This window comes from Erythrolamprus reginae, chromosome Z (assembly GCF_031021105.1).
Source record: "Erythrolamprus reginae isolate rEryReg1 chromosome Z, rEryReg1.hap1, whole genome shotgun sequence".
NCBI classification, from domain to species: domain Eukaryota; kingdom Metazoa; phylum Chordata; class Lepidosauria; order Squamata; family Dipsadidae; genus Erythrolamprus; species Erythrolamprus reginae.
This window is the reverse complement of record NC_091963.1, coordinates 124668570-124685830: the sequence shown is the minus strand read 5'-3', so window position 1 is coordinate 124685830 and position 17261 is coordinate 124668570. Positions and strand designations below refer to the sequence as shown.

At 38.2% G+C, this 17261-nt stretch overlaps 1 protein-coding gene across 1 annotated transcript in view; it reads right to left on the bottom strand.

The window, feature by feature from the left end:
* LOC139154072 (origin recognition complex subunit 4-like) overlaps positions 1 to 11494 on the bottom strand; it is a 39507-nt gene extending 28013 nt beyond the window's left edge. Inside the window, 3 exon segments of the mRNA XM_070728503.1 lie at positions 9961 to 10190; positions 10332 to 10531; positions 11435 to 11494. Coding sequence (XP_070584604.1) covers positions 9961 to 10190; positions 10332 to 10531; positions 11435 to 11494 — 490 coding nt within the window.
* Between the last annotated feature and the right edge of the window lie 5767 nt (positions 11495 to 17261).

Genomic DNA, 17261 nt, shown 5'->3' with positions numbered 1-17261 from the left:
GAATATACCAAGACCGTCATACCTGTACCCGTGAAAATCTACGAAAACATATATATATATATATATATAAAGAAAGGGTGTGGCTAGCTGATGAGGCCAGAACAAGGCCGAAATGGGACCATACTAGTCTCCCTTAATTTTTAAAAAAATTCCAGCTAAAAAAACATTTAACACACACACATATATATATATATATATATATATATATATATATATATACACACACACACACACACACACACATAGTAAAATACATTATGAAGGTTATAGAGGAGATACTCATAGTAAAATATATCTACAAAAGAATAGAAAAGAAGATATAGTAATAGAACATATCAATGAAAGAATAGAAGAAGAGATATAGGAATAGAAGAAAGGTATAGGAGATATAGGAGAGCAACAGGACAGGGGACGGAAGGCACTCTAGTGCATTTGTACTTGCCCCTTACTGACCTCTTAGGAATCTGGATAGGTCAACCATAGATGATCTAAGGGTAAAGTGTTGGGGGTTTGGGGATGACACTATGGAGTCTGGTAATGAGTTCCACGCTTCGACAATTCAGTTACTGAAGTCATATTTTTTACAGTCAAGTTTGGAGCGATTAATATTAAGTTTAAATCTGTTGTGTGCTCTTGTGTTGTTGTGGTTGAAGCTGAAGTAGTCACCGACAGGCAGGACGTTGCAGCATATGATCTTGTGGGCAATACTTAGATTTTGTTTAAGGCATCTTAGTTCTAGGCTTTTTAGGCCCAGGATTGAAAGTCTAGTCTCGTAGGGTATTCTATTTTGAGTGGAGGAATGAAGGGCTCTTCTGGTAAAGTATCCTTGGACATTATATATAAATTAATTATAGCTTTCCATAAATTAAAACACCTTTCAAAATTTATGATCTGTATTTTCTATAATTCCATAGATTCTGTTTTCAATAATTACCACTAAAATAATTTCTCTTTCTTTATATATAAACAGAAAAGAAAAGAGGAGAAGAAAGAAAAAAACTCCAATAACCCACTGGAATCAATTTCTCAATACAGTGGAACCCCGACATACGAGCTGCTCTACTTACGAGCTACTCGAGATAAGAGCTGGGAGAGGAGAGACATTTCTGTTCGTTTCCCGAGCTCAAATTCGCGATACGAGCTGAGAAGAGCCGGACTGGCTTACAGTACTTTCCTTCCTTCCGGCACTGATGCAGAGCCACTCGAACAAAGCGTCGCGCCCCTCTGACGCTTTCGGCGGCTTCCGAAGTGACGCTGGGCTCTTTTGCCGCCAAAAGCGTCAGGGGGGCGTGACGCTTTGTTCGAGTGGCTCTGCATCAGCGCGGAAAGGAAGGAAAGTAAGCCAGTCCGGCTCTTCTCGGCTCGTATCCCGGCACTTGGTGAGTGGAGAGGCGGTCGCCTCCCCTGCCGCCCCACTCTGGGGGTTCTTGGCTTCTGCTGGGGGTGGGGGGATTGAATTTCACATTCCGAGTGGGCCAAACACTCAGGAGATAGCTCGTAAACGGCGCGGCTGTTTTAAAATGTCGCTGCCGGCCTGGGAGGCTTTCCAGATCACCCCCAACCCCCAACCCGGGTTCGGTGGGGGGCTAGGAAGCCTCCCAGGCTGGCAGCGACGTTTTAAAACAGCCGCGCCGTTTGCGAGCTAACTCCTAACTTCCGCACCTCAGGAGATAGCTCGCAAACGGCGCGGCTGTTTTAAAACGTCGCTGCCGGCCTGGGAGGCTTTTTAGCCCCCCACCGAACCCGGGTTGGGGGTGATCTGGAAAGCCCCCCAGGCCGGCAGCGACGTTTTAAAACAGCCGCGCTGTTTGCGAGCTATCTCCTGAGGCGCGGAAGTTAGGAGTTAGCTCGCAAACGGCACGGCTGTTTTAAAACGTCGCTGCCGGCCTGGGGGGCTTTCCAGATCACCCCCAACCCCCAATCCGGGTTCGGTGGGGGGCTAGGAAGCCTCCCAGGCCGGCAGCGACGTTTTAAAACAGCCGCGCCGTTTGCGAGCTAACTCCTAACTTCCGCGCCTCAGGAGTTAGCGGCGAAGTAACGTGAAGGATTGGAAAGCTGAAACCGCCCGGTTTCAGCTCCCCAATCCTCCATGTTACTTCGCTCCTGTCCTGGCTAAATCGTGTGGCAGCAAACATGCTTTGGGGGTTTGGCTGGGGGGGAGGGAGTTAGGAAGGTGCAAAGCATGTTTGCTCCCACTGGGAAGGGAAAAGGCGGCGGCTTAAGCCCTTTCCTGTGCTTCAGAAGCCGCTGACGCGCCCCTCTGACGGCGTTCGGCGGCTTCCGAAGCACAGGGAAGGGCTTAAGCCGCCGCCTTTTCCCTTCCCCGTGGGAGCGCCAGACCTCTTGTCTGCCCGGCCCGAGGCACGAAATCGCTGCTTATGCCGGGCGGCATTGCTTGTGTTCCAGGCGAGCCGCCCGGCATAAGCAGCGGTTTCGTGCCTCGGGCCGGGCAGACAAGAGGTCTGGCGCTCCCACGGGGAAGGGAAAAGGCGGCGGCTTAAGCCCTTCCCGTGCGCCCCTCCAGAGGATCCTCATCCCGGGCGGAGCAGCCTGAGGGGTCCGGAGAAGCGAGCGATCCGGGAGTCCAGGACAGTTTTGCGCGAAAACGGCAGCAGGGAAAAATCGGCCGGGCTAACGGCCGCGGCTCAAAAAAGGTTGGGAAATACTGAGATAGAGAGAAAGTGAGAAAGAGAGAGTGAGAGAAAGGGGAGAGAAAGAGAAAGAGAGAGGGGGGAGAGAGAGAAAGAGAGGGATAGAAAGAGAGAGAGAGTGAGAGATGCTCAGTGAGCCTTTCTTTGAAGTTGCCTTTCTTTCTTTCTTTCTTTCTTTCTTGCTCTTTTTCTTTCTCTCTTTTACCTTCCCTTCCTCTATTTCTTCTTTTCTTTCTCCTTCCCACCTTCTTCCCTCCCTCCCTCCCTTCACTCATTCCTCTCTTACTCTCCCCTTTCATAAGTTTCCTTGCTTCCTTCCTCTGTTCCTGTCCCTTCCCCCTTTCTTTCTTTCTTTCTTTCTTGCTCTTTTTCTTTCTCTCTTTTACCTTCCCTTCCTCTATTTCTTCTTTTCTTTCTCCTTCCCACCTTCTTCCCTCCCTCCCTCCCTTCACTCATTCCTCTCTTACTCTCCCCTTTCATAAGTTTCCTTGCTTCCTTCCTCTGTTCCTGTCCCTTCCCCCTTTCTTTCTTTCTTTCTTTCTTTCTTTCTTTCTTGCTTGCTTGCTTGCTTGCTTGCTTTCTTGCTCTTTTTCTTTCTCTCTTTTACCTTCCCTTCCTCTATTTCTTCTTTTCTTTCTCCTTCCCACCTTCTTCCCTCCCTCCCTTCACTCATTCCTCTCTTACTCTCCCCTTTCATAAGTTTCCTTGCTTCCTTCCTCTGTTCCTGTCCCTTCCCTCTTTCCTTCCTTCCTTCCCACCCTCCGTCCATTCATTCACCCATTCCTCTCTTGATCGCTTAAAGCCGGTCCCTGGTGCAAAAAGGGTTGGGGACCTCTGTCCTACAGGATTGGGTGGCAGAGAAGTTGAACATATGTAAATTTAAAAGTTTAAGAAAGTTTACAAGTTAAGTGAAAGAAACTTCATTATTCATTTATATGTACATGTACATTTCTTCATTGAAAACATGTCTTTCTGCATAATTTAGACTAACTTTGTGAGTTTTTTGAGGGCTGGAACCAATTAAAATTATTTACATTAATTCCTATGGGGAAAAGTCGTTCGAGATAAGAGCTGCTCGACTTAAGAGCCCAGGTCCGGAACGAATTAAACTCGTATCTCGAGGTACCACTGTATAATGCTGCATACCCAGCTGACTCTTTATGCCCTATCCTAATTTTGTCACTGCTTACCCAGCGTAATCTTTGTGCCCTACTCTAATTGTATTGATCCAAATAGATTAAAAGAAAGTTCCCCTTCCTCAATTCAACCTTCTTTCTAAATTGTGATCTGTAAAATCTATAATTCTCTAAGTTCTAAATTCAGTGATTACCACTGACAATGGTGGGGGAATTTACCGCCTTTAAAAAAGAAAAAGAAATCAAGCATGATCTTCTGTTTCCAGGTTTCTTATAGTTTAAACCATTAAATTAAAAATCTTAGTTCAATTTCCCAATATTACCAACATAATCTTCTATTTCCAAATTTCTTAAATATAAATCAGTAAATTAAATATCTTAATTCAATCTCCAAATATTATCTGTAATATTTCAGTTCATTACTAAGTCACCTCCATTAATTCCACTATTAATTCCATTAAGTCCATTATTAATTCTACAATCCTTTCATGCTCCATATTGATTATACATAACAAAAACCTGATGACAATGCTGTGAATTCCAATTATTATCAATATATTTCCCTTACATTTTTCGACATGCTAGCTCTACTCCACCCCCCTTCTCCGAATATTTAAAACAATATGATTGTATTACACCTTAATATTAATTTTCCTCCAAGAAAAAATATAGCCCACCTCCACTTGTCTCATTCCCTTGTTTCCAAATTTTTAAAAAAATATGTTTTAAGTTTTACCCTAAAGATAGTTTTATAGATGCAAGCAAAGACATCTTAATTATATATTATTCACAACATAATTATCTTTGTTCCTGTTAGTAAATTCCCCCTTCATCAAGCCCTTCTATCTCCCAATCAAAATACAATCCCTCTAATCTAAAAGTTTCCTTAAAATTTAATTTTAGTTAAGGTAGTTGCCATCTTTGCAATAGAAAGATGTTTTTTCTTTAAAGATGCTGTTATTGTTTACATATTATAGAGTGATTCCAACTTGTTTCTTATACCTTGGTCTCAGATCCAACTCGCCATATATTGTCTTACCTTGTCCTATCGCCCCATCAGCTGTTGCAAATCAGTTTCATTAATCAAATTCATCCTTTTATCCATAATCTCGAATTGAATTTTGCATTGTCCATTTTGTTGCATCTTTCCACCCCAAGACTATTACCGCCTGAGCGCTTTCTATCGCTGCTTGTTTTATTTCTCTGTATTCTCCCATCTCACTACTTTTTACTAATACTGCCATTTCCTTAGTAATCGTACATCTTATATTTAATATCCTATTAATATCCTCTTGCACTTTTTGCCAAAGGTTCTGCAGCACTGGGCATTCCCAGAGCATATGCATAAACACTCCTTTATCTTGTCACCCATGCCAACAGATACCTTTAACGTTCTCCTGAAAGTGTGCAAGTTGAACAGGTGTGTAATACCACTTATGTAATATTTTCCTTCTCATTTCCCTAACTCTTGTATTCTTGATTTTCCTTATATTCTGTACTGTATTTTCCATCTCTTGCACCTCTACTTGTATCTCATTTTGCCACCATTTAATCAATCCTTGGATCACATTCCCAGAGCATATGCATAAACACTCCTTTATCTTGGCACCCATGCTAACAGATACCTTTAACGTTCTGCTGAAAGTGTGCAAGTTGAACGGGTGTGTAATACCACTTATGTAATATTTTCCTTCTCATTTCCCTAACTCTTGTATTCTAGATTTTCCTTATATTCTCTTTTTTTAAAGATAAACTTTATTGATTTTTCACAAAAATTGACAAACATACAAACACACATTTAACATAAAATTGGGGTTGCAATTTCCCCTCTTATTCTAGAAGTCAAATTTCCATACAGAAAAAAAATACATTATTAATACTTTAAATCAACATATTAATTTAACCCTGCTGTTCTGTTCGAAAACACACCCTAATGTTATGTTCCCAGGTCTATTTGACACGGACCGCAAATTGTTTATTTTAGGTACTTATATTTGGTCTTTTTGAAAGCTTTTTTCACTTGGAAACAAGTTTGAACATTTCTGCACACATTGAAATGAAAATTGAAATGAAAAATTAATGCTTGTTGGTTTATTTTGCTGATAAAATGCACACACACACACACACCGTTTTTGTGAAAAAAAAATTCAATTTATGGATAGTTTTGCTTGCAAAATGCATTCTATTTTACTAAATTTGGTGTGGGATTGGTAGTTTGAACATTTCTGAACACAATGATATGAAAATTGAACTGAAAAAAATTATGCTTATTTGTTTATTTTGCACATAAAAGTCTCCCCCCACTGTTTAAATTTTTTCAGCATAAATTTTTTCAGTTCAATTTTGATATCATTACGTTTATAAATGTTCAAACTAGTTTCCCAGTAAAAAAAGTTTTCACAAAGACCAAATTCAAGTACCTAAAATAATTTTCCCCCCGGGTCAAATTGACCTGAACAGTAAAAGTGTAGGTAAAAGTTTACCAAAAAACCCAAACACCTTAATCTTCTGTTCCCGGGTCTATTGGACATGGACCGCAAATTGTTCATTTTAGATACTTATATTTGGTCTTTTTGAAAGCTATTTTCACTTGGAAACAAGTTTGGACATTTCTGCACACATTGAAATGAAAATTGAAATGAAAACATTAATGCTTATTGGTGATGAATTGCACCCCCCCCCCCATTTTTGTGAATTTTCTTTTTCAATTTATGGATACTTTTGCTTGCAAAATGCGTTCTATTTTACTAAGGTTGGTGTGGGATTGGTAGCTTGAACATTTCTAAACATAATGATATGAAAATTGAATTGAAAAAATTGATGTTTATTTGTTTATTTTGCACATAAAAGTCTTCCCCACACTTTTTTCAATTATTTCAATTTATATAGAAACTATGCTGTTAATTTAAAAATTACATACTTGTTTTTAGTAAAATGGATTTCTTTCATAAAATTAGTTGTCTGGCTATCAAAATGCTTGCTTTTCAAAATGATATTCCAAATATTTCTAGACAAATATATATAAAAAGTGAAAATAATGGCACATAGTAAGGGCGAGGGGGGTGGGGCCCTTTTGTGACCAAAATAAACAAATAAGCATCATTTTTTCAGTTCATTTCTATTTTTCTTATTATCAGGAATGTTCAATTTAGTATATCAAAACTTTTGGGGGGAAATTCCTTAGAGATTTGTAGCCTAAAAAAATATAAACTCACACGAATTTCTGAAAAAATGGGGAGGGAGGCTTTTTGATCAAAATAAAATTATAAGGATCAATTTTTTCAGTTCAGTTTTCATATCATTACATTAATAAATGTTCAAACTAGTTTCCCAGTGAAAAACATTTTCAAAAAGACCAAATTCAAGTCCCTAAAAAAATTCTTTTTTGTCCGGGTCGTATACGACCAGAAACAGACTCAATGTGATTTTTTTTTGCCCAGAAAAAAATTAGCTCCCACCCCTCAAAATATTTTTATGATGATCAGCAATGTTAAATTGAGTAAATGAATGCCTAAGATATTAAAAATATTTTAGATTTGGAGCCTAAAATTTTTTTAAAGTGAAAATGGTTACAAGCAGCCGGGGGAGAGCCTTATTTCTGATGTTATAAAACCAATAAGCATCATTTCTTTCAGTTCATTTATATTTTTCTTATATTCATAAATGTTCAAACTACCAATCCCACACCAACTTTAGTAAAATTGAACACATTTTGCAAGCTAAACTATCTATAAATTGAAAAAAAGTTCACAAATAAAGGGGGGTCTGCCTTTTATAATCAAAATAAACCAATATGCATATTTTTTTTCAATTCAAATTTCATATCATTGTGTGCTGAAATGTTCAGACTACTTTCCAAGTGAAAAATGTTTTCAATTTGACCACACATAAGCTCTTCAAATGACCTGGAAACAGAGCTCTAGGGACTTTTTTTTCAGCAAGAAAGAAGCCCCCCACACCCCAAAAAAAATTATCATAGAGAGAACGCCTGAAATTTTGCAAAGCTGTGAAATATCAAGTTTCAGATATGCAGGGGAAAAGTTTTACAGGGTCTCAAACTTTTATTTCGGGTCTCACAGACCCAAACTTTGTCCATTCATTCCCTTTATAAATCTTTTTATACTTTCACAAAATATATTCCCCATATTTAATTCCTTACATAGTTTATATAAATAATTGTGGTTAACTTTATCAAAAGCTTTATAAACATCTAACTTCAAAATTCCTAATTTTCTTTTAGTAACGGTAGCATGGTGCGTCACATTTATTACATTTCTAATTGGTTCACTTATTTTCCTTCCCTTCACAAATCTGTATTGATTCTCTCCAATTATTTTTAGTAAAATTTTTTCAAGTCTATTTGCCAATATCTTCATAAATATTTTATAATCTTGATTTGCCAAGCTGATAGGACGGTAGGACCCAGGCTCTCTTAGATCTCGTTTCCCCAGGTACGGCAACAATACATTCATATAAGTTTTATAAAATTCCCCTGTAAACCCATCTGAGCCCAGTGCTTTGGCTTGTTTTAACCCTTTAATTACTCTAGCAATTTCTTTTTGTGTGATTTCTGCATTCAATATTTGTTTGTCTTCTTCGCTTACTATTTTCCCAACACTGAGGACTCCTATATTAACCTGCTCCTCTTTATACAAATCCTCATAATATTTTCTCATTATCTTCTCTAGCTGCTCATTACCATATCTAACCTCTCCACTAGGGTCTCTCAGTGCTAATATACATGATTTTTCTTTCCTCTTCTTCAAATATCTTGCCATTTGTTGCATTGGTTTTGTCCCCCAACTCAAAGTTTTTTATCTCATCATCATTCTCATCTTATTCCATTAGATCTCATCATATACCATCAATTGTCTCCTTTTCAATGTCAATAAACTATTCCAATCCCTACTATTAGTTAATCTTAGCTGCTCTTGTATCGTCTATTTCACTTATCTTCATTTCCCTTTCTCTACCCTACCTCTTTCTAATATCTGCTTCCATACATATACATTGTCCCCTCATAAAAGGCTTGCATTCATCCCACAATTGATTGTTTAATATCACCTATATCGTTAATTCTAAAATATTCACATAACTCTGCAATTTATCTTTATCTTGTTCACTAACAGTTACAACTGCATTATATCTCCAAATTCTTTAATTGCATTCCTGACCTATTTCCAATTTTGCCAATAGTGGGGCATGATCTGACAACCAAATACTTTTGATATCTAGCTTTTTAACTTGTGTATTGCCCACTCTATTCATTAATATATAGTCAATGCAGCTAAATGTATGATATCTTGCTGAATAATACGTAACTATTTGGGATATTTGCATGGAGATCCACCATATTAAGTCTATTTAAGTATAACATCCTACTATTTCTGATCCCATTTGTTAATTGCATATTAAAGTCTCCTGCCAAAAGCATTGTGTCCTCCATAAAGCTATCTAGCTTCCTTTTTGTATTTATTATAAATTGTTTTGTTTTCACATTCGGGCCATAAATTGCTGCCAATGTCAACTTCTTTTGATTAATTTTCCCTTTAACAAACAACCACCTTCCTTCTCTATCTTTCTGAACTCCAACCTCTTCAAATAAAACCCTCAGGTGAATAAAAATTACTGTACCTCTACTATTTTGCGTTCCTTGAGATTCATATCCCTTTTCCAATTTCTATCATTAATCAATTTATCCCTTCCTCCCCGTCTTTTATGTGTTTCTGTCAAAATCATAATATCCACCTTATTTTGCTTAGCCATTCTCAATATCCTGTAGCATTTTAAATCAGACCCCAAACCATTTACATTTAAAACCATTATATTACACTCATTCATAATATACAATAATATCCCTTTCCCCCTCTTGTTTCACTCTTGGTTTGCTTGTTTTCTCCTTCCTTACCCCAGTTACTCCCCCCAAAGTGCCTTCCCCCTGCTCCCCCCCACCAAAAGGGGAGAGGACAAGAAAAAATCTTGTCGAATCATGAGGCACTACTCCGGATTGTGGTCCCACCCTACTGAGCTCCACTTTCAACCACTTTTAAATATAATTAAAGAGAAAAATTCCTCTCCCACTCTCCCTTATCCATTTAAAAGATTCCTTCTTTTACTTTTTTTAACTTCCTTTACCTTTTTCCCATCTCCCCCCAACAAAAATAAGAGTTAACACTGCAGTCCAAGAACATCTCTGATGAAACCACTTCTTCGCTTTCTTGTTCCACTGGGCTCTTGTTCTTCTCTGGTCTCTTGTATAATATCATCAGAAAGAACCTGAACACCCTGTGCTTGCATCCAACCTAGAATTGCTTCATTTAATTTTGATCCTGAAGCAAAATCTGGTCTAAATCCACACAGACGTAAATTCCTTCTCCTTTGACAATCCTCCAAATTAGCAATTCTGTAATTCAATTATTTAAAAGTCTGATCCTGAATTTTAGCTTTTCCCCCCAAACTTTTTTCTGCCGCCACCTCTCCTTCCTTCTTAACAGTTTTAAAGTCTAAAAAAAGATTTCCCAAAGCCAATTCCACTTTCTGAAACCTCTGTTCAAAGCCTGAAACAATTTGTAATAGCTGATCCAGCTTTGTCTCGATTTTGCCGAGGCTCGGTTCAGACCTTTCAGCCATTTTATTAAGATTGATTGTACTCACTCGTAATAGCGAAAGAAGTCCCGTCTTCCTTAGAAACTCAGATTTTAGATTCTCTTTGATCTCCTGAGAATGCTTTACTCTTCTACTTTCCTTCAAGAAGGATTTATGGTGTTTTAAGGAGAAATTTCACCTTTATTTAATATGTAATAATTAGAGCTCAAAAAATGAGGCGCGCTAGCCTTGACGCATGTGCAATCCGTTATCAAACATATTTCAAGTCCATAAATCTTTCTCCAAATATAAATCCATTTGTAGTTCCGACTAATTATAAAAGAAGCAGTTTTTGTAAAAGTTTCTTGCTGAACTATATAACCAAGTTATGTAACCATGTCTCTGCAAAATTCCTTCGTCCACGATTGCTGTTGCTGTTATCGTTCATGTTTCCACTCCCACTGTAGCTCCAGATGTGAATTCAAAAGTGTCTCTACCACATAGAATTCAACGTATACAAACTTAGATGCCAATGTCCTCTTCTCTTCATGAAGTTAAGAAGATTACAAAGAGATTCCATCCTTGCAAGATACACAACCAATAAACAACCATTTGTTAATCCTCTATTAGCTTCTTTTACCTATAGAAATGCAAATCTTGAATCGCAATGCAATAGCTCCTCAAGACAAAAAGACGGCAGACCCAATCCACACCAATTCGTCACTTCCTTAAATACAGAGGGAAATAATTCTGACAAGAAAAAGAACCAAAAAAAAAGTCCAATATCATCCAAATCAAATCGAATCAAAGCCAAGTTCCAATTTTACAAAGCCTTTAAAGCCCTTCCAAGCAGAAGAGAAAATATTGGGCAATTTGCTGAATCGTAGCTTTCGCTGCACACCTCCATTATTAAGCAGCCTCTACATTCCCATTTCTGGCTTTTCTTTTTCCTTTTTATAATTTTTTTTTTAAAGTCTTTAGCACTCCATTCTCACCAGCACACCGTTAGGTACTTCTTCACTTTGCCTATGCTCAAGCTTTTTTTCTCTTCCCAGATGTTACCGATTTTCTTTCATCACCTGCATTGCGTTGTCTTCCCACAACTATTGTCGGCACAGCCATTGCTGTCTGGCCAACTTCGCACCACCGCTGGTGCAAGACAGGCCAATTTGTCTGATGGGAGTTTACCGATCCCCCAATTGGACCGCCAGCAGCATCTCCTATGTCACCTCCCTTGCAAGGAAGTAAGGGCTCAGTTCAGAAGAACCAAGACTCCCAGACGATGGGGATTCAGAGCTACCCTCATGAGAGCAAGGGAAGCTCCCTGTCGTCATGGCCATTGACCCTGCCCACCTCCCCCTCTGCACTTTCTATGGCTGCATGACTGTGCTGCCTGGAGGGATGCGGCAGCTCCTGCTTGAGGAACCTGCGGTGACAGCCGACAGCTTGGCGGGAGGTGTTGGTGGTAGATATAGGGGTGGGAGAAGAGGGAGCCATGGCCACCCCCGACACTGCCCACTGCGGGTGGGCCGATGCCAAGCCTCCCAGTTGCGGCTGCTGGGAGAGACTCTCCGGCTCCGCCTTTCTCTGTAAAGTTCAAGGTGGAGCGCTCAGCCTCCCACCTACCCCAGGAGTGCATGGTGGGCTGACAGTGGAATGGGGAGCAGGAAAACCTTTGCTGGTGGCAGACTTCCCCGCACTTTCCTTGTCGCTTCCCCCCAACTCTGACTCCTGACTCCTCTGCACAGCTTTAGAAAAGACTGCATTGGCGGTTGTTTTTGTGTGTATGGCCATGTGGCCACATGCCTTAGAGGGAACATTGATCAGAATCCACACCCTTCCTTCCCTCCTGTAATTAGTTTAGTTGTTTTTGGCTTAGTCATATAAACAGGTGGAATTGCTGGTCCCTCTTTATCTTTTGCGTATTGCCTCTTTCTCTCCCCAGGGGATAGAGTAGGGTTATGAGGCAATACTTGGGATGTGCTAATCACCATTTTATCCCCCTTGTTGTTATGCCTCCCTTCTTTAGGTACCCACATTGTCTCCTATAGCATCTTTTTTGCCCATGATTGTGTATTGAGTCTGCACTATTCTACACCCCCACTGTCTCTGTGCTCTTCCAGCTTGCTCTCCTGCATGCAATTGGAGTTTGCCCCACCTTCATTAGGCTATTCTTTATGCTTATTGGGGGGGAGGGATTTTTTTCAGATCTCCATCTAATCCTAATGATCCATCCCCCTAGGCCTTTGCTGGTATTTTAATGCCTGATATGCCTGTGGTATATCAGTGTGTCAATTAAGAGGGTTTTTATTTGAAATCCAGGCTTCTTTCAGGAGATGGCCTCCCTTTGTTTTGTCAAGGGCCAGAACCTCGGTCTACTGGAAGTTAAATTCATGGCCCTGCTCCTCCATTTGGGTCCAAATCTGGGAGCACTGTTCTTGGCATCAGACTGCTAGTTTAAAATTTTGACTTTTTGTTCTGATTAAAATATCAGGTTCATTGTGTAATGCAATGCTGGTAACTACTGAAATTAAAAACAAAACAAAACCCACACATTTGAATTGCATTGGGATGCAAGAGTGAGATACTATCAGGAATAGATTCTTAAATGAAGTTTGATGTGATGACCCCCTGTTCCCAATCATTGTCATATTCTCTAGGTGAGGTGGCATAATATTAACAAGAAGACGATTTATCCTCAGGCTGCTCCCAGTGGTGAAATACATTCATATGCTACTTAGCCGGCCTGAGTCCCATGGAATTGGGCAGCATAATAGTCAAGTAAGTAAGTAAGTAAGTAAGTAAGTAAGTAAGTAAGTAAGTAAGTAAGTAAGTAAGTAAGTAAGTAAGTAAGTAAGTAATATGCTACTTGAAATCAAATTTGTCATTGCCATGGATTTTTTGTAAGCCAATAGTTTACCTGCTATATGTGAAATCTGTATAAGTATCAAGATGGAAACTGCAGAAAAGAAGGAATACATGGAGCTGGAGAAAGGACAAGACTTCAGGTGTGATTCTGTAAAATAAAACACCATGTTTCAAGATGCATTGACTGCTAATTTCTACTAATTGCTGCTAATTACTACTTTATCACTCACACAATACATTAATAATGAAAATTCATTGACATTTTAAAAAACATGGTATATATTGAATTAACTTAGTTATTTTTTCTTTAATTATTGTGATAAATTCTTCTCTAAATGAAATAGCAATTTTTCTGGGATTTCAGACTAGCAAAAACTACAGAGCAATTTCTTTAATCCTATGTCAGAAAAAAATCTGAGCTTCAAAGAGTGTGTTATTAATTCTTTAATTTCAAACAATTAAACAATTAAATTGATTTGGGAATGGTAATCAATTTGACTCAGCTATTTTTTTTGAAAGTTTTAAACACATTTTTCTTACCTGAAAAGCAGAAGTCCAGGATATACTCTTTAGATTCTGTACTTCATTTATTTTTCTGCTAAATGGTTCTTTCATGCCCAAAGTACTGACTTTCATTTTCTAATACTTTGTGTGGAGAAAAGGTGGAATTCCACACCCTGTTCTCTAAAGTACAAAGGCTGTGTTGATTCTTTATCTCTAACGATAGTGCAATTAAAGCAATTAATGCATGTTTTGTGCATATGTGTTTCTTCACAAATGGTTTGCTTTGCTTGTCTTTGCTTGTCTTAACTAGTCTAGTCTATAAATAAATTTATTTATTTTTAGCAAATGCTTATAGCCCATCCATTATATATAGGATCTTTTGATGAGTTACAGAACATAAAAACAGATTTGACTGAATAACAGTACAATTAAAACAAAAGACTGCATTAGGTAAAAATACAAATTTAACAGACACAGTAATTATTTAATATTTTGATTTTTATTCTGCCTATTTACACTAGAATGTCAGAAATTAAAAACCCTGAGGTAATAACATAATGCAGAAAGTAGGCCTCTGTTAAGAAGGCAGTTGAGCGTGCAGCAACCTAGCAATTATGTAAAAAGTATTTCACTAGGCAAGAGCTCCTTGCTCTTTCTCTCTGTCTGTTCACTGTTGCTTATGTGCTGTTGCTGTTCATGGAAGTATGCTTTGAAGGAGCTGTAATGCTATAAAAGTTGGTTCCTGTGAATTATTGAACTAAGATTGTTGTAGCAAGGTACTAGTAATACTAGTTTATTGCATGTATAGTATAGACAGTAGTAGTAGTAGTAGTAGTAGTAGTAGTAGTAGTAGTAGTAGTATAAAGAAGTAAATATATTTTTCCACAACTTCCTACTGTTGCTGTGTTTCATTGAAGACTTCAACTCCATTTCTACTGGTCTGTGGCTGGCTGGCTGGCTGGCTGGTTGGGCTGATGGGCAGGCTGGACTGGTTTACTGCTTGGGCCCAAACAGACTAGTTTCTGCAAATGTAAGCTCGGATAGGTTATGGGCCCAAACCAGGCCCCCAGGGTCTGATAGGTTATAAACCAGGATTAGATCCAGAGTAGGCCAGGATTAGGTTCAAAGTAAGCCAAGATAAGCCCAAAGTAACCAAGTTAAAGCTCATACCAGACTAGCCCAGACTGAAGATACAGTGTTCCTGTGTTCCTGTGTGGGAGAAGAAGCAAAAAGACCAGGATTGGTGGAAGCCAGGATTGGTGGTCAGTGCTGGTGAGAATTGCTACAAGCAAGTAAAAGTTAAAGTATGGCAAGCCAGGTTTATGTAAGAGACAGAGCTTGGTGGATTGCTGAAGAATTGTTTAAAGTGAACTGTTTCTCAGTAGGAAGGGGCCTGCCTGCTGTTTAAGAATGGTGTTTTCCGCAGTAAATTTGCCATTTGACAGATTAAATGAAACAAACTATCATGCATGGAGCATAAAGGTGAAAAGTCTGTTAATTAGGGAAAACTTTGGGAAGTGATAGAGGCTCCTCCTGAGGAAGATGATGAAAATAAAGATGAGAAACAGAGGTTAATTCAAAAAGTGAAGGCAACTATTATTCTGGTTTTGGATGATGTTAATGTGAAAAGTGAACATAATGCTTTTGAAGTTTGGCAAAGATTTAAGGAGCTGTATCAGAGAGACACAGCTGGTGCCAAGGTCATTTTGACTTGAGGTTTGTATAATATGAAGCTGTAGCCAGGCCAAAGTATAAATGAACATTTAACAAGCATGAAGATGTTGTTTGCAGAATTGAGTTCACATGGTTTGAATTATTCAGAGGAGCATAAAGCATATATATTGTTATTCTCGTTAGATAATACTTGGGAGCAGTTTGTGTTAAGTATGCAGAGTGTTTCTGGAAGTTCATTGAATTTGGACTTTGTGACTTCCAAGTTGTTAGATTGTGATAAACAGAGACAATTTATGGCTGAGAGTCAAGAAGGGACTGTTAAAAAGAGAACTGAGCACATTGCCGTAATAAAATGCTTCACGTGTGGTAAAATAGGCCATGTAGCTAGGAATTGCTTCAATGAGAAAAGAAACCAGCAGTTTACAACCAAGAAGGGGCACACAGCTGCAGAAAGTTCACCGATGCTGGTGTCTGGCAGAGATAGTCCGGAAGAAGCAAAATGGATCCTGGATTCTGCATGTTTTCAACATATTGTTAATAATAAAAACTTTTTACATGGTGGTTTAAAGTCTTCACAGATAAGCCATGTTTGTTTGGCAGATGGAACTAAGTCAAATGTCCAAGTATCAAGATCAGCATATGTTTCATGTTTAGATAAGTTAATTGACAATGTAATTTGTGTACCTACGCTTAAATGCTGTCTACTAAGTGTAGGAAAACTAGCTGCTGAAGCTTATATAATTAACTTTTCTGAAAACAAATGTTGTATTATGAAAAATAATGTGATTTGTGCTGAAGGAGAATTGCAAGATAATTTTATATGTAATGAAAAATAAGAATAATATTGTTAAAGCTCATTGAGATTCAAAATGAAGAAGATATAAATAGAAAATAATGAATCTATTCATTTCTGTTTCAATCTGATGTTCTTAATTTTACCAATTGTATATTTCCTGCACCATCTTCTGATATTTTGTAATAAAAGTTATATGTAAATGTATTATCTTTTTGTTCCAGACTTTTTACTTCCTTTCCATCTTCACACAAAATTACTCGGGAAAAGTTTGATAAAATTTCACCAAAATTGTATTTCCATCATTAGATGAAGTGTTCAGAAATATCTGAGGTGAAGTAAGATTATCTATGAAGAACATTTCAGAAATATCTGAGGTGAAGTAAGATTATCTATGAAGATTAAAAACAAATCAAATTTAACTAAGGATATTTATTTTAAAGTTTGAGTTTCTTGTTGTTTTTCCTGTTTTGTCAATGGATTCAGTGAGTTTTCTCTCTGTAAAAATAGGAAATTGCAATTGGTAAGTATAGTGAAATCTAAAACAATGAGCTGTGAAATAATTTTGAGGAAAAAACAATTTCTTGTAGATTAAAGGAATATAAAGGGGCAAAATTCACATGGGGAATTACAGCTGCCTTGTCTTGAATAGTGAATGCCTGTAAAATTGAAAAGAGATATTATTAGCAAGCAAAACCTGATATTTGCCTTGTTCACAAAAAAGTGGATGATAATATATTTATTAGGATTTATGGCACATTATAAATTCAGATCTTGCAGTTTTGGGTGGTTTTGTGCAATAAAAAACTGAAATGGCTTCTTCCTGGAAAGAGATTCCTGGTAAGCACATTTTACTCGAATCACTGCATAGTTTATGAATTGTAAAGGACTTTGAGGTGAAATATGCATCCTTGGAATATACTACAAAAAATGTTTTTCTCTACTAAATTGTCCCGGTTTGTTTCAAGATTAGGCCTAACCCAATGCAGGAGGAAGAACTGTAATCATTGTAGTGACCAATGTTCCCTCTAAATTTTTTTTGGTGTGGAC